This window comes from Protopterus annectens, chromosome 5.part0 (assembly GCF_019279795.1).
Source record: "Protopterus annectens isolate FY-2018-M chromosome 5.part0, PAN1.0, whole genome shotgun sequence".
Taxonomy (NCBI): domain Eukaryota; kingdom Metazoa; phylum Chordata; order Ceratodontiformes; family Protopteridae; genus Protopterus; species Protopterus annectens.
In genome coordinates, this window is record NC_056735.1 from 371,573,858 (window position 1) to 371,596,356 (window position 22,499).

At 43.9% G+C, this 22,499-nt stretch overlaps 1 protein-coding gene across 7 annotated transcripts in view; it reads right to left on the bottom strand.

Annotated features, from left to right (window-relative positions):
• CASK (calcium/calmodulin dependent serine protein kinase) overlaps nucleotides 1-22,499 on the bottom strand; it is a 4,132,188-nt gene that overhangs the window by 2,707,110 nt on the left and 1,402,579 nt on the right. For all 7 annotated transcript variants that reach the window (XM_044072334.1, XM_044072332.1, XM_044072333.1 and 4 more), the window contains exon 4: nucleotides 19,698-19,775. In XM_044072334.1, coding sequence (XP_043928269.1) covers nucleotides 19,698-19,775 — 78 coding nt within the window. The remainder of the gene's footprint in view (nucleotides 1-19,697; nucleotides 19,776-22,499) is intronic.

Here is a 22,499-nt window from a genome sequence, read left to right on the forward strand (position 1 = left end):
CAAAATAGGGAGCTAAGTTATGGTGGGAAAAACACCACCAGTAAAAAGTAAACACCAAAAGCCCTGTAAGGGGTGAGTTATAGACATACAGAGGGGAGAGAGAGAGAGACAAGGGAGTTGGAGGATGGGAAACCAGAACTCCAACAGAGAATACACTCGAACATCTACATTTATGGTAAGTGTACACAACTGTACTATGTTCTTTGTGTTTCACTGTTGCAGTCATCGCACTTGGGTAAATTCCCAAAGCTGAAGAAAAGGTGGAGGCAGTCAAGAAGAGTTGGGGCTGGCTAGTATGCTCTGCAGAACTGCTGTTGCAAAACCTGCCCTGGATTTGGAAAAGATAGGCAGGTGGTAATGCTTGGTGAAAGTGTGTACAGAACTCCAGGTAGCAGCTTCCAGAATGTCCCTGGTAGGGACTCCCCTGAGGAATGCTATAGAGGTAGAAGTTGCCCAAGTGGAATGTGTTCTGACCTCCTGAGGGGTTGGTTTCCCATGGTGCTTGTAGCAGAAATGGATACAGTGTGCTATGCATTTGGAAATAGTTTGTTTTGAAATGGCTTTGCCCTCTGCCCCAGGTGCAAAACTGACTAGTAACTGGTCAGATTTCCTGAAGGGCTTAGTCCTATCAAGGTAGAATCTGAGCTGTCTGTGCATGCCCAAGAAGTGAAGAATCCTTTCCCCTTAATTTTGAGGATTAGGAAAGAAGGTTGGCAAATGGATAGACTGGTTGAGAACCACACTGGACACCACTTTAGGCATAAAGGAAAGATTAGTCCTGAGGGAGACCCTGTCAGCATGAAAAATAATGAAGGGTTCCACAGCCATAAGTGCTTGTAACTCAGACACTCTTCTAGCTGAAGTGATGGCCATAAGCAAGGATGTTTTCTAAGAGAGGAATGTTAACTCTGTTGAAGCTGCAGGCTAAAGGGGGGGGGGGGGGGCGTGAATTTTTCCAGTACAAAGTTAAGGTCCCAAGCAGGGGTGGGTGCTCTCCTTGGTGGCCTTAAGTTGTTTGCCCCTCTCAGGAACTGTTTGATGAGAGGGTGAGAGAAGACAGGTGGCTCAGTGTTGTAATGAGCCGAGATGGCAGAGGCATGGATCTTAATGGAGAAGGATAGACCTCTGTGGAGTAGATCTGCTAGGTAATCCAGGATTAGAGGTAAGGAGGGCAGTGCTGTGTCCTTTCCTTTAGACTGAATCCAGGAACAATACCTTTTCCACTTATCAGCATAGGATTTCCTTGTACTGGGTCTTCTGGCTTCAAGAATGACATCCAGCACTTGCTTAGGCCGGTCATTGGGGGGGAATTCAGGGAATAAGCCAGGCTGCAAGATTCAGGGTTTGCAATTGCGGATCCAAGATCTGCCCCCCCTGCTGAGTGAGGAGGGTTGGGATCTGGGGTAGGATCCAGGGTGGCAGTGGTGACAGGCTGCGCAGTAGTGGGTACCAGTGCTGGCGTGGCCAGTCCAGGGCAATCAGGATTGCCCTTGGTCTGTCCTGTCTTATTGTGAGTAATATTCTTGAGAGAAGATGCAGAGGGGGGAAAATGCATAAATTGAGAGGTTTACCCACTGGAATGATGGGGCATCCACTTTCCAGGCCCTGCTGTGAGGTGTCCTGGTGCAGAATTCTGCTGAGCTGGTGATTGCAGGGGGACACAGAGATCCACCTCTGGGATCCTCCATTTCTGAATCAAAAGGTTGAAGGTGCTGGGCTCTAACTGCCACTCATGTGGGTCTAGGAGATTTTTGCTTAAGTCATCTGCCAGTGAGTTTTGTTTGCCTGGCAGGAATTGAGCTTGCAGATGGACCAGCATGTCCAAGGTCGTGTTCCACAGGGCCATGGCTAGCCTGCAGAGTGGGTTCCCCCCTGCTTGTTGATGTACCACATAACTGTGGTGCTGTCTGTTTTTATTAGCAGGTGTCCTGGTGAGAGTAGGGATCTGAAAGCTGTCAGAGCATGCTGCACAGATAGCATTTCTTTCTGGATGATGTGCAGATGAAATTGACTTGGGCTCCAGTGGTCTTGAATGCACTTGCTGTCCATGTGTGCCTCCCAGGCATAGTCTGATGTGTCTGTGGTTAGGGTCTGGGCGGCGTGGGGTTGAATAAAGGGCAGTCTCTTGTGGTTGCATGCTGCTGCCCACCAAAGAAACTCTGTCCTTAGACAGGGTATGATATGAATGACGGTTTCCAGGTCCTGAGAATGTTGGCACCAAAGACTTTTTAAGTACCACTGAAGTTTCCTCATATGCAGTCTGGCATATGGAATTAGTAGGATGCAAGAGGCCATTAACCCTTGCGCCTGCAGGATTTTCCTTGTGGATAGCTGGGTTCTGGTGGCCATTCGAGTAAAATAGTCCGTCAGATAGGCTTGTTTTTCTGGAGTGAGGAATGCCATCTGGGATGTCGTGTCCAAGCTTGCTCCTAGGACTACAATCTTTTGACTGGGGACTAGTTTTGATTTCTTTTCATTGATGGTGTACCCCAGGGAGGTTAGAAGGTTTTTTACAAATGTCAGGTGCTGCAACAGCATTTCCTGACTGTCTGCCTGAATCAGGCAGTCATCCAAGTGCGGGTAAATTTGAATATTTCTCTGTCTGCAGTAAGCAATGGCTGGAGCCAGGCATTTTATGAATACTCTGGGAGCAATGGATAAGCCAAAGGGAAGTGCAGAGAACTGATAATGCATAGATCCTGCCCTGAAGCGAAGACATTTCCTGTAAGACTCCCTTATAGGGATGAGCAGATAAGGCTTCTTTTAAGTCTAGGGTGACTAACCAGGCATGTTTGGCTAGCATAGGAAGAAGCTGCTGCAGGGTGAGCATTTTGAATTTTGGTACCACCAGGAAGGTGTTGAGAATTGAAAGATCTAGGATTAGGCACCAAGTGCCCTCTTTTCTGGGTACCAGGAAAAGTCTGGAATAGAATCCTTGACCCATCTGTTCTGCAGGAACAGGTTGAATTGCCCTTACAGAGAGCAGGGATTGAACTTGGTTTTGTGCCTCTGCCCACTGGTTTGGAGGAAGGTCTGGGAACCCTTTTGGGGTTGTCAGTGAGTGGAAGTAGAATTTGTACCCCTGGGATACAATGTTGAGGACCCATTGGTCTTTGGTGAAGGACATCCAGTTTTTTACATGAAGGGCAAGTTTTCCTCCTAGGGGAACAAGCAGCTGGGCAGAGGTGGGGAGTGGAGTAGAGAAGTCATTGTGAGGTCTTACCGTAGGGAGGTGGCTTGGCACCCCCTGCTTTGGGGGTGGGGGCACTCCATTGCTTGGATCTTTGCATACCCTGAAACTTTAGTCTGGGTGGTCTGTTTCTCCCGGGTCTAGTTTGAGATGGCCTGGAGGGGGTTGGAAAGGACCAGTGTTTCGTGGGGTAACGTCTACTGAATCTAAGAGGCTGCACTTGTAAGAATTCTTTAAATGTCTGCATAGATTTAGCTTTTTCTTCCATCTTTTTAAGAACCTGTTCTGCTATGGTGTCAAACAGATTTGTCCTTGTTCAAAGGAGCATCTAACAACTTTAATTTGACATGGTCTGGCAAGGTCTGCACCTTAAGCCAAGCATGTCTTCTCAGTACAGAACCAGTGACTGCTGCCCTGCAAGATGCTTCTAGGGCATCAAAGCCACACTGCAACGCTTTCTGACTTGGCTTGCAGAATGCATAAGTTCCTGCAATTCTTTATTTTCTGCACAGTCTGTAAAGGTAGCTATTTTTTGTTTAATAAGTTCCATAACATGTTGCTGATATTTCAGCATGTGAAACTGACAATTTAAACCTTAATGGCAAGAGTTGCAGAAGTACATACTTTCTTACTCCATCTGTCCAAAGCTCTGGAATTTCTGTCCGAAGGGGTGGGATTCTTAGCTGTAGTTGCCTTGATACCTTTAGGCCCCTGGGAAATTATCTCTGGCTCAGCAGTAGTTTTTATGAGAGTCAGGTGCTCTGTAGTACCTTATCTGGTTTCCTAGGAGCAGGGGGTAAAGTATCAGGAGTAAGACTGGATTCCATAAAGACATCATCCACAACTTCCAGGACTGGGGTATTGCTAAAGGCCTACGTTGTGGCAAGTCTAGGAATTCTCTGAGTCTCTTTTTGGACTGAGGAGAAGCAGAGGGAATGGAGTTCTCTCCATCTGAATCTTCATAAGCAGATAAGGGCATGTCTTCATAGTCAGAAACCTCGGAATCGTCTGAGTCTTGGTTTATTAAAGCTGCTGGGGACTGATCTCTTTTTCTCTTAGCAGGGGAAGACTGACTTCCCCTAATCAGCATAATAAGGTCTTCTGCCATTCTAAGGATTTTATGTTGTGGCAAGGGAGCAGGTGCATGCACTTTGGTCATCGGTTTTCTAGGTGTCGCACGTACCCTTGGCCTTAGAAACTTGGTAGTTTTAGACAGAACTGAAGTTGTCGGTTTGTGTCAAACATTGGTAGTGCGAAGAACTTCCTCAGAAGCCGGTGTCTGCTCAGCAGCTCCAGACCCATCTAAGGTAGAGACATCCGCATGTTCCATGGTTGAAGAATAGTCTCGCTGCATACAGGACATTGAACAGGTCTCGGTAGAGGCCTGCGATTCCACTGAAGCGGGCATCAGGGTTTGCGAAAGCGCCTCACTGAGTACCGGAGAACTTGCGACTAGCTTAATGGAAGCGTTGTTGGCAGCTTTGGACCTGTGCGGTCTGTCTCTGTCTTTATCCTTCCATTTTTTTTCAGAATATCGGTAGTCGGATGGCTTACCGAAACCATTTTGGAATATGGAGATCAGGAATGAAAGTACTTAGCAACAACAAGGGCCCGATGACAAATGATTCGGCCATTGAACGAGGCACAAAACCAACAGTGAAGTACTTTGTGGTCTGGGCCTAAACAGGTGATGCATTTAGAATGAAAATCTCGGTGTGGTATTTGCTTTCCACAGGCAAGACAATTGTTAACTTTTTCTGACATCGGTTAGAGCAAGAAAAAAGGATCCCCAACAGGGTACTTAGCTTTAGAAGACTTCAGGATGATTCAATTCGTAAACGAAAACTCAGGTAGCGGCCAACCGGCACTCGTGAGAACTGCTTCTGCTTCGGGCTCCTCAGCAAGAAAGACTAATGTAATGGCATTGGCTGCCTGTTTTTATACCCCCTGATGACCTGACGTCAGTCCTGGAGCGACAGCAACCGACGCAGAAATACTAAGTCTCTGGTATTTGGGCCGACTGAGGGCTACCTGCAGGCAGATAATCCAAGTGTGATGACTGCAACAGTGAAACACGAAGAACATCTATGGATTCTAAATACAGAGATTTATGAGACTTGAGACAGGATATGCTATGAAGTTAGCAGCCACCTCGAGGAAAGAAGGCAGGTTGTCTGCAGATGGACACATGGTTTAAGGTTTAGAAGAAGCTTTTTTGATGTAGCTAGTAGGAATAGGATTTAGTGAAAATAAAGTTTGTTGGAGTGAGGGAGTAGTAAGAGGTGAGGGGTTGGGCTGGTTTGAGGACTGCAATAGTTTTCTAATGGTGTCGAAGTAAGAGTTAAAAATGGATGCAGTTTCTAGGGGGGGGTTTGTTGAGACAGGGGCTGGGAGAAGAGGGATTACCAGGATGGAGAATGTGGTTCATAGTTTGCCAAAATTGTCTAGGGTTTCTGGATGCAGTGGATGGAGGTGTGTGCTAGAAGTTCTTTTTGTCAGTATAGAGATGCTTTTTAGCCGTTACGGAATTCTCTATATTTTTGATAGAGTGAGAATTAGTTCTACGCCAAAGTTTCCAGGCAGAATCTCTGTTATGGATTACAGTTCGAGCAGTTTTGTGTGAGCCAACGACAGCAACAAGAGTTAATGCTTATGGTTCTGAGAGGAGCAAGAGAGTTTAAGGTGTTGAGAAAGATGGAGTTACATTTTAGGACAGCATCATCTAGAGGTAAGTTTGAGAAGACTGACTGGTATATAGAGGAGAGTGTTGCTAAAGGTTGTGGGGTTGACTTTAGATAGATTACGACCTTCTATGACTTTGTGTGGTCTGGAGAGAAGAGGGTGTCTTAGCACATGTATGAGAGAGTGATCACTTATGGAGTCAGGAAGGGATTCAGGGTGGTGTTAGAGGGAGGGGTGAGATATGATAATCCAGTCAAATATGGAATGGGTGCTGGTAGATTGTCTGTGATAGGTGGGAGAGGTCATTAGTTGAGTGTATCCATACAGATTGATGCTGCAGGTGGTGGAATTAGAGTTGAGGATTTGCCAATTGATGTTGAGATCTCCTAGTATAATGGTTTCAGTATGCATGTTATTAGACAGCCAGCAGAGGATCTGTTCTAATAAGGGTATATTTTCTTCAGGAGGTATGTAGATTGCAACTATGGTTAGAGTTTTATGGGCATTGAGTATGCAGTTGGCAATAATGAGTTTGGCTGGGTGAAAAGATGGGGGAGGGTTGGTAAGGGGAGATACTGTGAGATTGTCTAAGTACATAATAGCTACACCACCTCCTTTTTTAGGTGTATGCTCTAGGCATAGTATATTGCAGCCAGGAGGGAGAAATGCATTGTCGGCAATATGTGGTTTGAGCCATGTTTCACAAAGGGCCACTATATGGGGGGAGTATTGGGCTATCCAGGTGTGGTATTCTGTAACCGTGTTAACAATGCTGTGAATGTTGATAGAGTATAAGGAGATACGTTTGGAAGTTAGATTAGGTGGATGCGGGAGTGGTTGTGAATCTGTTGTGAGAGTAGGCGGGATAAGATCAGGGCCAGGGTTAGGGTGAATGTCCCTTGACAGTAAAAGAGCATTGGGTATGGAGGGAATAGTAGGTTTGTTACGGTAATGTAAGAAAAGCCTTAGTTTGGAGTTGTTATAAGGACAGATCTTCGGAAGCAATTTAATTCTGGGAAGAGTGAAGTCAGAGGTGTTGAAAAGTGAGGGGGGTATTGGAGTAGAATAGTGACCATCATTCAGTAGTGTGAGATGGGAAGAGGTTGGGTTGTTGGGTTGCAGAGTGAGATAGAAGTGGTAAGAGGTGAGATTAGAGAGAAGTGGAATAAGGAAGGATAAGACTAGAGTAGGGAGCATGGTACTGGGAAGAAGTAATGAAGGGGGTGGAGAAAAAAGTATTTGGATAGGGCCTAGGGAGCGTGTGTGGGAAAGGGTGGATAAGAAAGAATGGGGAGGAGCTGTGGAAAACTGGCAAAAAATTAGTGGTGGGAAGGGGGAAGTGAGGAGGGGTTAAATGTGGTTGGTTAAATTGAGGAGGAAGTAGGATGGTAGGATGAGGGGGTGTATAGGGGGATGAATATAAAAGCAATTGATGTGGGGGTGGGTGGGAATGGAGCAGGATGACCCAAACCTAGAGTATGCACCTAAGAAAAACAATCATTAAAATGTGCAACTAGACTTGAAAATTGGAAGGTAAGTCAAGCCACTTTACAAAATTTGAAGGGAAATACTAATGACTGGCTGTAGTATCAAATTAAGCACAGGTATATTGCTATTCATGAGCAAAGCTACAGTGAGAACAAACTAAAGAAAATGTTGCTATATAATGGAGGCAATGAGGGAGGTAAAGTTAGGAATAGAGGGAAAGGCTGCTTTGGTGATGTGCTTTGACTGAATACTTTAAAATTTTCTAATAGGTAGCACATCAGGTATGGACCTACAGGATCTGCAGTTGAGACTGGGGTGAGACTAAGTTGTGCAGATACGAGTGTGTCATTTGTGGTGGGGATCTTCTTGTTGTCTCCAAGTAGTGCTGTAGACCTCCATTTGAGTGTGTGGAACAGGCTTTGTGGTTGATACTGGGGTGAGACTAAGTTGTACAGACACAAGTGTGTCATTTGTGGTGGAGCCCTTCTTCTTGTCTCCAAGTAATACTGTAGAGCTCCATTTGAGAGTGTGGAACTGCGTAAAAATGGAAGAATTCAGGTCATGCACATCACCGAGCAAGTCCAGGAGGTAGGGAGATACAAGTAAAGATCCAAGTTTTATAATCATCTAACTGTAACCTCTCTAGTTACACCCACTCCCATAGAATCTTCAGCACAATTACTACTTGCCAGCTGCAAAATCAGTGAACACAACTCTTTCACCATCACTGCTATCTACAAACCTCAAGAGGATAACATTCCCATACTAGAGAATACTCTCTCCTGGATTTCATAGCACTCACATAATGAGACCACTTGGGAGACGTAAACATCAATTGGCTATCCTTTTCCTCTGAAAATACTAGTACACACATAAATCTATATGGTTTCTCCTAACTCATCTCCACCCCCACTTACACTAGCAAACCTAACTCTTCTTCCATCCTGGATTGGATACTTGTCTCAAATCCACAAAAATAACACTCACCTGAAACTCACCCTGACTTTCACAGTGATCATTGCCCAGTTAAGGTTCTCAGACATTATCCCCATAGATTGTCGCAAACTCACCAATTTCCAGTCTGACGTCGTCAACAACCATCACTCATCAAACAACTGGTCCTTCCTCTATCATTTACCTCTTGACAATGGTGTACTTAAATTTAAATTTCTCAGCATTCTCAACTCCATCATCACCCTGTGCACAGTTAGAGTCAAATCTCTTATATCTACCTGGCTTCCTCAAACTACTCGCACTCTAATGCTTAAAAGAGATAAAGCTTGGAGAATCTAGTCCAAAACAAAACTTCCCAAACACCTCCAATACTACAGAGAACTATGCAACCTAACAAAAAACATATCACCAATGATAAGAAATCCACAACCTACTCTCTCATCAAACCCAAAGAAATTTTGGAACTCCATCAACCAAATTCTGCACCCAAGTAACCCCTCTTCACCCAGTCTTAACCCAAACAATACTCCTCTAGAAACAGCAACTAAGTTCAAATACATACTTCATTGAAACCATCAGCAAACTATCACCTCAATGAAACTCCAGTACTAATGTCATCACCTCCCCAGACCCACCAATGCCCCCCAATTCTTCTCTGGCCTTCTCACTGAAAACTGTATCTACCAACTATATAAAATCCCTGCTTAGCAAGCTAAAACCCTGCTCTACCTCCAAGGACAATATCCCACCATTCTTTCTCCATAAGGCTGCAAACTCACTACTTGCACTTCCCATCGCCATTCTCCTTAACCACTTACTCAGTGAATCCAAAGTCCCCACAATTTGGAACAAATTTTACACCATACCCTTTCATAAGGGTGGTAACTCTTCAGAGCTTGACAGCTTTAGACCTACAGCAATTCTTTCACCTCATTCCAAAATCTTAGAGAAATGTGTCCATAAGCAAATCCTACACTGCCTCCTACAAGAAAACCTACTCACCCCGGCTTTCATACAAAACACAGCACCTCCACTGCTCTCATATCCTTCATTAATGCCATATCCCAAGCTAGGGACAATAACAAACTCCTTTCCACCCTATTCGTCGACCTTTTTAAAGCCTTCGACACTGTACCCCACACCCTCTGTTTTTTACTAAACTCTCTGAACTTAATCTGTCCCCTTCTACCATCTCCTGGTTTGCAAGTTACCTCTCAAATCATCAACAGTCTGTCAGATGGCTCTATACTACATCACCTGCCCTACTTATCAAAATGGGAGCACCCCAAGGGTCTATACTTGGCCCTCTTCTGTTCAACATTTTTACTAATCAATTGCATACTTCCTGTCCTCAGTCATCGCTCGTGCAATATGCTGGCAATTCCACAGTCATTACCATAGCTGACTCCCTTCTTGGACCTAAATATCCTCAAGCAAAAAATCCGTCCTATCAATCAAAAACTGGCTCACTCAGAATCAGATGATTCTTAACCCAAAAAAAACTAAACTCCTGCTTTTCACCCACAAAACCCTGAACCATCTTAAACCTTCCTTCTCTATCTCTTCCCTAACAATATACCTATCTTGGTAGTCTCTCACACCAAGCTTCTGGGGTCAGCATAGATGACCAACTCAAATTTTATCTACATATCACCTATAACATTAAAATAACATAAAAAAACTTGGACTTCTGTAACACAATAAAAAGTTTCTCACCACTAGTTCGAAAATCTCACAATCCCATGCTTACCTCTTTCCAAGCCTCTTCTGTGGCTCTCAAATCCTCACAAACCTAAAATCCACTCTCCTGTCTAAACTAGAATCTACGAACTATATAAACCAGTAAAACATGTCAAAAAGGCTCTTCTGAGGTCGCTGGAATAAATTTTATTCACCACACACCAAAATAATCCAATAGAAAAAGACGAATGAAATACAAGGTTCTAAAACATAAAAGTACTTAGCGCTTTCACCCTGAATCACTTCTGGGCATCTTCAGAGTACTAATGCATTATACAGCCTACTACCAATATATAGATGTCATCACTATTACACAACGCCTACAAATTAGTTGATTATGAGTTAATAATAGTTTTAAAGACATATATATACATTTACATTTAGACTATTGTTAACTTGGCACAGTGTTTGAATTGTAAAAAAACACATTTTCTAAAATCAATAATTTCATAGTTATCTTAATATAATGTTGAAAATTGAAAATTAAAAAGAATCAATAGTATAGTGAAAAAATACTTCATAAAAAATTATTATTATTGTACTCTTATTTAAAATAGTTTAAACACTAATAAATGTATTGTATTAGAATCAAAATATAAATAAGCATAAATATATATATATATTTGTAAAATATCATGTAAATACAATTATAAATGTTTTAATATTGCAACCAACTAGATTTAGAGACTCAGAAAGAAGATATTAATAATATAATAAAACAGTGATTAAATACAGTAGGATCTTTGTTTTAAAATACTGGAAATAGAAATGTGTCCATTAATGCCAGGTATGCAACTTGCATTAAGTCTTAGCTGCCATAAACATTCCTTGGCTTCTAACAAGTTATCATAGTCCCCTCCTTTTTCCCAACAATAAACTAGAATCTACTTACAACAAAACTGCTTGATTCGCAGCAGGTAAAACAGTCTAGCCACTGCGTTGCCCTCAAAAGCCTACACTGGTTAGAATTTCCCCACCAACTTCTCTCTCAGATTCAGATCATACATTCTGTTTTGTACCAGCTCTCCTCTTGCCCTGACCTGACCTTGCTAGTCTCCTACTATACCCACCTAGATCTCTCAGAAGTTCTGAGCAAAACCTCCTATCTCCAAACCTAAAAGCAAAATTGGTCAAAACTTGTATAGCTAATCTCCTGTCCAAGCTTGGAACAAACTTCCACTACACATCAGAAACATTACTCACCCAGATTTTCCAGACTGCTCTCAAAAACCTTCTAAATGGTACTTGGTTCTGTCACTCTACCCACCTACCAGGACAGACTCCTAGTCCCCTCCATCCTTCCTCACACCTATCCTCTTCTCTTCCTGTCATGTCCACTTTTCGCCTTGAAATTCAAAACCCTACTCCTACTATTATAATAACTTCAGCTTCTACTTTCTGGTCTCTTCTCACCTATCCACTTACTCCTCTTTTCTAAATACTGAAAAAAATTTATCTTAATTGAGCTATAACTACAACTTCTGGTACCACTAGGCACATATATTTGCCACTGTGCCACTCGAAGTGCCATGGTATATGCTTGTATACAACTAGTAATGTACAAAGGATTACACCCTGAATTTGTTTTACAATCAGATTCTTGTATTTGCTACTGTACCACTCAAACTGCCGTGGCATATGCGTGTATATAACTTCTGATGTACAAATGTTTCCACTTAGGATTTGTTTATACTATTTGTGTGCGCACTTTGGATTTGTTATGCGATTTGCTTATATACTTTGGATTTGTTATACTATTTGTTTGTACTAATTGTGGAGCTTTTCTCCCTAGGCCTCCACTGAAAAAGGGCTTTTGCTCAGTTGGACTAACCCAGACAACAAATGTCAACTAAATAATAATAAAAAAAATATAATAATAATTGGGAACATATCTTCTAGGAGTGTAATGAGTTGACAGACTTTCAAGATTCCCTGCAGACTACTCTATCAGAGATACTGGGTGAGCAAATTGGTGTATCCATGGAAATGATTTTTCTGAGCTATGGTACAGAATCTGAACTACCTAGACATAGTAAAGCCTTGCTGAGTCTAATTATGGTGGTTGCCAAAAAAAAGCAATTACTAGAAACTGGAAATCTAAGTCTAAACTAACTGTACTAGAAGTAGTGAATATAGTAACAGAAAAAACAACTGGAATTGGGATCTTTAGAAAAGGGGAGGAGAAATTACAAAAGAAAATGGAAATTGTGGGAACAATACATACAAGGGAGGAATGAGGTTTAAAAGAAGGCAGGATTTGAATTAGCTATGAAATATTTAACTTGCAATGATTGGGGAGATTGTAAATGATGTATAATATCTGCAACTAAAATGATGTCAACATGGTTTGTAATGTATAATGCTTGCAACAAGAAGTTATGTACTCACCATAACGTTCGATGTATGTAGTCCATCTCGCCTCACATTCTTACCTGTGTGTTCGGAGCCGAATATCGGCTTCGACTTGGCCAAACTTTTCTAGCTCGAACTCTTCTATTGGCTGGGCTAAGCAGGTATCCCATGGTGCACTGCTCTATATCCCCAGATGTAGTTTGCTGCAATACACATTCATACCCCATGCATACACAACATCCACGTAAAAAGAATAAGCTAAAAGTAAAGGGAACTCTGCGGATAGAAACCTAACCTCCAGATGTAAGTAAGAATGTGAGGCGAGATGGACTACATACATCGAACGTTATGGTGAGTACATAACTTCTTGATGTTATGTAGTCCTATCTCGCCTACATTCTTACCCGTGGGACAGCGTCCCTAGCACCTACATCCTGGGTGGCTCATAGGAAAATACTCCTGAGTACTGTGGAACCAAAGGATGACCTGCCCCTAGATACCATGTCCAATTTGTAATGAGAAACAAATGTGTGAGGAGAAGCCCAAGTAGTTGCAGCACATATATTATTCATTGACAATCTGGCTTGATAGGCTGTAGATGTAGAAACAGCCCGAGTAGAGTGAGCCTTGACCAGAAATGGCAGATCTTTTCCTCCTGCGTGGTAGGCGAAAGAGATGCAACTAGATATCCATCTGGATAAGGTGATCTTGGAGGCAGGGGACCCAATTTTGTTATCCGAAAAGGAGACAAACAGTTGATCAGACTTCCGGATATCTTTTGTTCAGTGCAGATAGAAACGTAACTGTCTGTGTACATCCGATTGATGAAATTTAAATTCTGCCTTGTTGGAAAAATGAGGAAAGAATACAGGCAACTCAATGGATTGATTAAGATTAGATACGGAAGCCACTTTAGGAAGGAAAGAAGGGTTTGGTCTAAGAGAAACCCTGTCCTTGTGGAAGATTAAGTATAGAGGTTTGATAGAAAGAGCTCGAATTTCTGAAACTCGCCTTGCTGAAGTGATTGCTGTTAAGAAGGCTGTTTTCCAGGTCAACAATTTCAAGTCACAGGTAGCTGCAGGCTCGAAAGGTGGTGAAGTAAGGGCTTGTAGAACAAAATTGAGATCCCAGGGCATGATAGGTTCGGAGACTAGAGGATGGAGTAACAGAGTACCCTTCAGGAAAGCCTTGCAGAGTCTATGAGCCATGAGACTAGGCTCATTAGCAACATGAAAATTAGAGATCGCTGCCAACTGAACTTTGAAGGTAGCTGATGCGGAACTCTGATGGAAAAGCATAGACAAAAACTCCAAGACTGAAGCAATTGGAGCTGTGTAAGGATCAATTCCTTGGGTATGGGCCCAAATAGAAAACCTCTTCGATTTGCTAGAATAAATCTTCCTAGTAGATGGCTTATGAGAGGAAGACAAAATGTGAACCACTTCCGGTGAAAAATTATGAAGCCTAACTAACGATGGAAGTGGAGTAGCCAGACTGTTAACCAGAGGGTCATCAGAGAGGGGTGGAACTGTCCCGACATGTGTGTCACTAAATCTGGTTGAGGGTCCAGAATCCAAGGAGTGTCCACAATGTATGGTTGGAGAAAGTGGAACCAGACTTGATGAGGCCAGTGTGGAGCAATCAGAATCATTCTGCTTCCCAAGGATTACACTTTCTGAATCACTTTTGACAGCAAGGGAAATGGAGGGAAAGCATAAAGCAGACCGGAGGGCCAATCGTGAACTAGAGCATCCCTGGGCAACTCCCCCTGTGGGGGGATCAGCGTGAAGTAGCTGCTGCATTTGGCATTGAGGGGGCTGGCAAAAAGGTTGCAGCAAGGCTGACCCCATCTGCTGAAGATTCGTTATGCAACTAGACGATTCAGGGACCACTCGTAAGGCATCAGAATAGCTCTGCTTAGCCTGTCTGCAATCACGTTGGACTTCCCCGGAATGTGCGTTGCCACCAGAAACCGTTGGGAAGATACTGCCCACTGCCACACTCGCATGGCCTCTCTGCACAGGGGGTAAGACCTGGCTCCCCCTTGCTTGTTTAGATACCACACTACTGACATGTTTGGATACCACACTACTGTGCTTGTTTAGATACCACACTACTGACATGTTGTCCGAGTGTATTGCAATCGTCCCTAGAGGTAGAAAGCTCTGAAGTGCCTGCAACGTAAGTAGCACTGCTCTCATCTCTAGGACGTTGATATGCAAATGTATCTCGTGATCTTGCCATGTGCCTTGGACTGTCCTGCCAAGATAATGCCCCCCCCACCCCATCTGGGAGGCGTCCGTGGTCACTGTAGTAACCAGGATAGGTGGAACGAAGGGCCTTCCCCCCATCCAAATTGTTGGTGCAAAGCCACCAACTGAGATCCTGTTTGCATCTGTCCGTGAGCAAAATGGGGTGAGAAAGTGGAAATTTTTGGAGAGACCATTGAACAAAGAGGAGCCATTGAAGAAGTCTCATGTGCAATCTCGCTAGAGGGACCAACATAATTGTTGCTGCCATGGTCCCCAGGAGTTGAAGAACCCATCTTGCCTTCGCTTTCCTCAGGGGCATCAGGGTGTGTATCTGTTGTTGTAAGATTCTGATCCTTTCCTGCGGTAAAAATGCTCGCATTCGAATGGTGTCTAATTCTGCGCCTATAAAAGTGACATGTTGCAACGGCAACAAAGCAGATTTTTCCTAATTTAGTATATTGCCCAACTGTCGACATAGAGTGATGGTAGCATCCCTGGTTTGGACAAGTTGATGCCTGGTGGGGGCGGTAAGGAGCCAGTCATCCAGATACGGAAACACTTGGAATCCCTGCTGTCTCAAGTGAGCAGTCACCACCGCCATACACTTGGTGAACACCCTGGGGGCTGTGGTGAGACCAAAGGGCAGGTCTCGAAACTGGAAATGACTGGCTCCCAGCCAGAAGCGTAGGTGACTCCTGGATGCCCTGTCCATTTTGACATGGTAGTAAGCATCCTTGAGGTCGATGGAGCACACCCATACCTCCTCTCCCAACAATGGGAGAATGGATTGTAGTGTGACCATACGGAACTTGGACTTCTGTACATAGTTGCTCAGTTGGCTGACATCTAATATGGGTCTCAGGTCCCCTGTTCTTTTCGGCACCAAAAAGAATCTTGAGTAAGTCCCTAATCCGATTTGGTCTGAGGGGACACGCTGGATGGCTCCTTTTCCTAGCAGCTTTGAAACCTCTGAGGCTGCTTGATCCCTTTGACTGGGTGGAACATCTGGGATTTTTCTGATTGAAGGGGGGGGGTCTGACGTAAACGGAATGAGATAACCTCCGGAAATTATTCGTAATACCCATCGGTCCTGGGTGATGCTTTTCCAGGCTTCCGGATATAACGAAATTCGACCCCCGACTGGCTCCGGATAAGCACAGCCGGGCACTCCCTCAGGAACGAGAGTAGGGAGAGCCATGAAAGGAATCGCGGTCTCCTGAATTGCGGGGGCCCCCTCTGCCTCTAGGGCAGCATCTCCCTGAATAACCTACCCCTCCTCTGCCGCTAGAGGGGGACTCACCTTGTGTGGCAGGAAAAAACCTCTGTGATTTTTTGAACCACATCTTCCCACCCCGTGGGCCTTGGGGTAAGACCTAGAAGGAAGGGAAAAATGGACCTCTATGGCAGACAGGGTCTTTCCCTCGTGCTCACACCTGGTGAGGGTGTCTTTCACTTTGGTTCCGAACAAAGCATCACCATCAAAGGGGGTGTCAGTGAAGGAAGACTTGAAGGCCTCCGCGAAGTGACAAAGGCGCAGCCAGGCTTGCCTTCTAAGGGCGACTCCTGAGCTTGCTGCCCTACTCGCTCCCTCGGCTGCATACGAAATGAGCCGCATGGAGGAGTTGACAATGGAATTGAGGGTAGACACCTGGGCGTTAACGTTCTGGGCCATCGCCTCAGGGACGTTACCTGCAAGAGTATCTCCTAACTCCTTGAGGAGATCTCTCTGGAGCAGAGTGAAATGAGACAGTTCAGCGGTCGTAAGGTAAAGGTTGCTGACAAGAGGGTACGCTTCCCGTACTGGTCCATGGTCCTAGACTCCTTGTTAGTAGGATGGATGGAGGAAGAGGTCTCTGCTACTTCCTTCTGAGTGGCCGCCACCACCACCATGGCATCTACAGGGACTTCTTTGACAGAAATTCCTTACCCAGGGGAGCAGAAAGAAACTTGTTGGGACGCCTGGGTATGGGCTCCACAGAATCAGGGTTTTCCCACACCCTTTGACAAATCAAATCTAGGAGCTCGTCGAAGGGTGGGGGACACCCAGGAGGCGGAGGGCTGAGCACCAAAGGCCTTAAAGAAGACAGACTCCTCCTTGGAGCGTGCTTTGGATGGCCGGTCACTTCTTTGTTTCAGTATCTCCAGGATGTCGGAGAAGGAAACATCATCAGAGGATGACTTGGGGGACCCCTCCGATTCCTCGAGGTCAGTATCAGAGGTGAGAGACTCATCCTGGGAGTCTATGTGCTTCCTCTTGGATGTTTTCTTTCTAGGGGGCTCCTCAGGCATGAACTCTGAAGGGCCCTCAGAAAGTTGGGGACCACTCGTGGGGGTATCCCTAGGCCTTGGTGCTCTGCTGTCCATGGATAGGTGGTGATCAGAGGCTCTCACCGGAGTGGTGGGGGACAGAGTGACCGACCCGCCTGATGTAGCTGACGATCTGGCCAGTGCAGTCCGCATGGCTTCGAAGGCAGGCCCCCCCCCCGATTCCGAGGACCGGCCAGAATCCGAGACCATGACGGGAGTTGGAGTTCCCCGAGCCGAGGCACCGAGAGGGAGGCTCAGAACTGAAATATGTCCCGAGATGTCCCCCTCGGGCCCGACTGAAGAGTCCCGAGTCCCGAACCCCGAGGACGGAGCCGACAGGGTCAGAGCCGATATCGGTACCGATGGGCTGGAGGGGCCATCGGAACCGGCCTAGGAACATCACACGGCGCGGGACACTCCGGCTCCGAAGACAGAGATGCGCTCGGAGGAGGAATGATCGAAGAAGGGGTTAGGACGGGCTCTGGAGTCGACTGGGCCAGAGCCGAAAACAATTTCGCCAAAACCGGTGACTGGAGGAGCCTCTGGACCACCCTATCAACGTCCACATCCGAAAGGGTCCTGGAGGATTTGGAGGACAGGGGGGAGATCGAGATCTCCTCTCAGGAGAAACTGTCTGAGACTGGGCGATTGGCTAGGAAGAGGTTCCAATATAATTGGAGCCGACGCCGGTTCCATCTACACAAACACTTCCTGCGGCCCCGAGGACAGTGGAGCCGAGGAGGTCGATGCTAGTTTTGTGATTTTCTCCGGAGGCTCCGATGAAGCTGACGGAGCCGGAGATCTCTTTTTAGACTTGGATGACTTAGACTTAGCACTGGGAAAAGAATCCAAGGCCTCTTTGAAAGAGGGTTTCGAGAGTCCCTTTAAGATCAGCTTATTCTTTCTCTCTTGGAGCACTCTGGGACTAACGCATGGCAAAAGCTGCAGGACTCCTGCAGATTAATGGCTCCCAGGCAACAGACACAAATAGAATGCCCATCGGTGATGGACATTTTGTACCTGCATTTAGAGCACTTTTTGAAACCCGAAGGTTTGTGCTCCTTGGAATCTTTGGACATTTCTCACAGCAAACACCAACAGCACAACCCAAGAAATGGTCTGACAAGAAACTCACAGACGCTCAACACCACAAAAAATGCGGGAAACAGTTATGAACTGTAACAGTACACACACACTGAGGCAAACCAGGTCAAAAATCTCTAACTAAAACGGTTAATGACCACGAAGTAAGGGAACAGATAACAAACCTCTAACTTAAATGGTTTAGCACGAACATACAGCACAAAAGGACTAGGTCCTCTAACTGAAACGGGCCTAGCCTGAGGGAACAGTTAGCAGGATACCACAAACACAAGCACACTACCAAAAACCTAAAACAACACTAAAAGACAATAGCTATGAAAATAGCTTTTCGTTTATGAACAAATTTTTTCTCAAAGACAAGAAAAAGGTACTTAGCCACAGCCAAGAACGAGACCACGTCCGAGCTACACGAGCAGCAAACGAGATCTGAGAATATGGAGAAGTGCACCATGGGATACCTGCTTAGCCCAGCCAATAGAAGACTTCGAGCTAGAAAAGTTTGGCCGAGTCGGAGCCGATATTCGGCTCCGAACCCACGGGTAAGAATGAAGGCGAGATAGGACTACATAACATCTAAGATTATGTCAATATGGCTTGTTTTCATAAGTGATAATTTAATAAAGATGTTTCTCATTAAAGAAAAAAAAAAACAAAGACTACCTACGTCAGGAAATTTAGATTATTTGGGTGAAAAGACTTACATAAATATTTTTATACTCTGGTTAGAATCCATAAGATATTTACAGAAGCTGTGAATTCTTTCTGGAGATGTCATGAAAATGAAAAAGGAGTTGGCAACACATTTTTAGGGATTGCATCAAACTAAATAAGTATAAAAAAAAAAACAAAACAAAAAACAGAACTTTACTTTTGATAGGACAAACACCTAGGTATGAGCAATACGTGGAACAGGAAGAGTTTTACTTTAATAGGCTTGGGAAACCCAATAAACTCCCTGTGGCAATGGTTCACACTTCATTTTACTAATAGTAAAAACAATGATAACAGAAAAAATATAACACATTAGGAACCCCAAATTCAGGAAGTTACAGCCTTAATGTACAGGAATGGCCAAAAAAAAAAATAGAGGGGAACTCAGATAAGCATAAAGTTTCCCCTTTTAATGAAAACTGAAATGAAGCAATACAAACTGGCAGTATGTTGCAAGTATACATACCTCAAAAATCCCCAATCAGATTATTATTATGTGCTTAATTATGAAACTTGGAAAAAAAATTGTGAACTTTGATATTGGGTTGGCTCTGATGCTTTGGGCAGATTACAGTAAACTGTTTAAGAATTAAACATATACCTTTACTGACCAAATCTAAGCTACTAAAGTAAAAAGAGTGTGCAACATGCATGTGGACTACACTGCTTTTAATTCAAATCTACTCAAAAGAAATAAAATCAATGCCCCCTTTCGTCCAACTGTCACCCTCAGTGATAAGGGAATGAGTAGGTCAACTGGACAAGAGACGACTGATGAATGGCAAGCAACAGGGGAAAATATTAAAAAAGAAAGTTGCATCCATGTATCTTTTGAAGAAAATGAAATGAGGCAGTTTTATACAGCAGTCAGGACATATTAGTAACAGTAGCAAAAGTGGCATGCTGGAAATACACACCTGGCTACTGCTTCACTGTAGACAAAACCAGCGTCAGCTCGCTTCACGATCTCAAAGCACAAATCTGCACCATCCATGCTAAAAGAAAAGAAAAAAAATATATAAATGGAAACGTTGCCTTTTAGCTGCAGTTAAAACACTGTGTGCAGTATTCGTGATGTATACAAAAACTTTTGAAAGCTATAAACTCTCATAACAGTAGTTTCTTTCTAAATTACCTTCCTTCTTCAGCTGTCATCCTACACTACATGGCTAACATCTAGCTCCAAAACCTGCCTTTCACCTAAGTACCTGCACCTGATGGTACAAGTATACCTTATCTTACCTTATTAAAAGTAAAAGAAATACAAATGAGCCTTAAGCTCTTGTCAGCACAAATCTATCTTTTACTAAACAAGGAATAACTTGGAATTACATGCTCCTGGCAACATATCACCTGTCCATGTTGGAGATCTAATTGAGAAGGACAGCTGCAACAAAGTACCCTTCCACTACAGCCAAGGACACATGGGTATTCTGTCAACATGTGGGCTTTGGATCAGCGCGGGGAAAAGTGACAGCTTCCTAAGATATGGACTTGGGGTGAACAGGACAAATGATTTCAACATGGTAGATGTAGGTTAACTTCATAACCTCACCACCACCACCTTAAAGTAAGACACACTTCTTTACATACTCAAACACTCAGAATTATACAACTGCTCTCAGCCTTTGCTACTAAAGATAACAAGCATTAGGAAAGGCATCCAAATTTGCAGAAATGCAATACTTCACATTATGAATCACGGTTCAGAGTAAATAAAATGAAAACAGTCCATCATGTCAGATAAAAGCTGGAATATCTAACCAGTCTGTCTTGTAATATAAACAAAAGTTATGCACTTACCATAACAATAGATTCTTTCATTCTAATCCACTCAATATGATGCATGGGTCAGTGAGTGACTGCTTGGATCCAGTCTGGCACAGAGTGTGCTACAGCCTCTAACCCATTAAAAAATCTTCCTACCCATAATCCCTCTACCCCCCCCCCCCCTTAGCTACCTCAGATCTTGCTTGGCACCTGCTTTTAGAAGCCTGAATGAAGTGTGTTACTTTGGATCCAGGCATTAAGGAAGGCAGTCTTTCAGATCCCATGAGATGGAAGGAGGACAGGAGGGTTGTCATATAAGATAGACTGGAATGAAATAATCTGTCTTTATGGTAAATATATAACTTTCACATCCTCTTCATTCACTCTGCCTGGTTTGATGCATGGGTCAGAACCCCAGGCTACGTATATTCCCAAGAGGAATCATGACAAAAGCCCATTCAAAATTGAAGCACCAAATGAACCTTTAGCTCTGGAACTGCAGTCCAATTTATAGTGCCCAGTGAAAGCAGTTGGCTGCCTCCAAGATGTCTTAAATAGAGTGAGCTCTGAAAAAGACAGTCGAAGTAGCCATTGCTCTGGTAGACTGGGCTCTGGGTCTGCCACACGAAAGCTTACTGTGAAGTTCATAAATAAAGGAAATGCAATTCAACAGCCATTTCAAAACGGTGACTGGACACTTTCTTAACCAACTTATTCCATGTGAAGGAACTGAATAGCCATGTTGTTCATCCTTCTGAAAGGGAGCAGTCCTGTGACGGTAGCAACAACTGTGTGTACATGTAGGATATGCAGAAGTTATTCTCCCTTGTTTGATAATTTGGAAGAAATACTAGTAAATGGATGGATTTAGACAGGTTATGTTCGGGACCATCTTAGGAACAAAGAAGAAGTTAGTTCTCAATTTTACCCTGTCTTTGTGAAAAACAAGGTTAAGTGAAAATTGTAAGAACATGCAACCAAAATCTTCTGGCTTCTGGCAGATGTAACCACCACCAAGAAAAGTTTACTAAGATAAACATTTTAATTCTGAGGTATTAGCAGGCTCAAATGGAGGGTTAGTTAAAGCCTCTGGGATGAAATTCAAATCCCATGATTGCAGTGGATCTTTTACTGGTGGTTGGAGCAGGATGGTAACTATGAGAAAATTCTTAGATAACTTATGGGACGCCAAAAAATGATGCTGAAATAAGTTATGGAAGGACGAAATTGCCACTAGTTGAACTTTTAACAGTAGAAAAACTAAAACTTGTGGGGGGAAACTGTAGATGAATCACTTCTTGACCTTTTGGCTAAGATGGAATGTAGTAAAAAGCCAAACTTCAGCCAGATAGGGGCCATAAAAGAATCAATGTTTTGATTATGGCCCCATGCTGCAAACCTCTTCCACTTACTGCAATATATCCTCCTTGTAGATGGCTTCTGTGAAGCTGTGAGGATGTGAACAACTATTTGGGGAAGGAAAGAGTCCCTCACCACAAATGCAACAGGAGAAACCATGCGGTTAGTTTCAGATTGGGAAGGTTTCCAAATGCAAATCCAGAAGCCAGGGGAACTCCTTCAGGTAAGGCTTCAGGTGAGGAAACCAAATCCATTGATGCCAATACAAAGCAATGACCATAGAGCATTCCGTAGAAATCCTGGGGTCTGGCGGCTGAATATCTGCTGAGCATCTACTGAACTGAGGGGCCATTCGTAAGGCTCTAGGAGATTCCTGCTCAGATTATTCACTAGAATGTTTGCCTTTCTGGGAATGTGTGTTGCCACCAGAAAATGGTGACAGTCTATTACCCGTTGTCATACTTTCATAGCCTTCAAGATATATATATAATGGTAATGTTTTCTGTTTTCCCAGAAACCACAGCTTGGAGAAGGTAATCCTGAAGTTCCTGCAACACAAGGACTGCCCTCAATTCCAAGACACCGAAGTG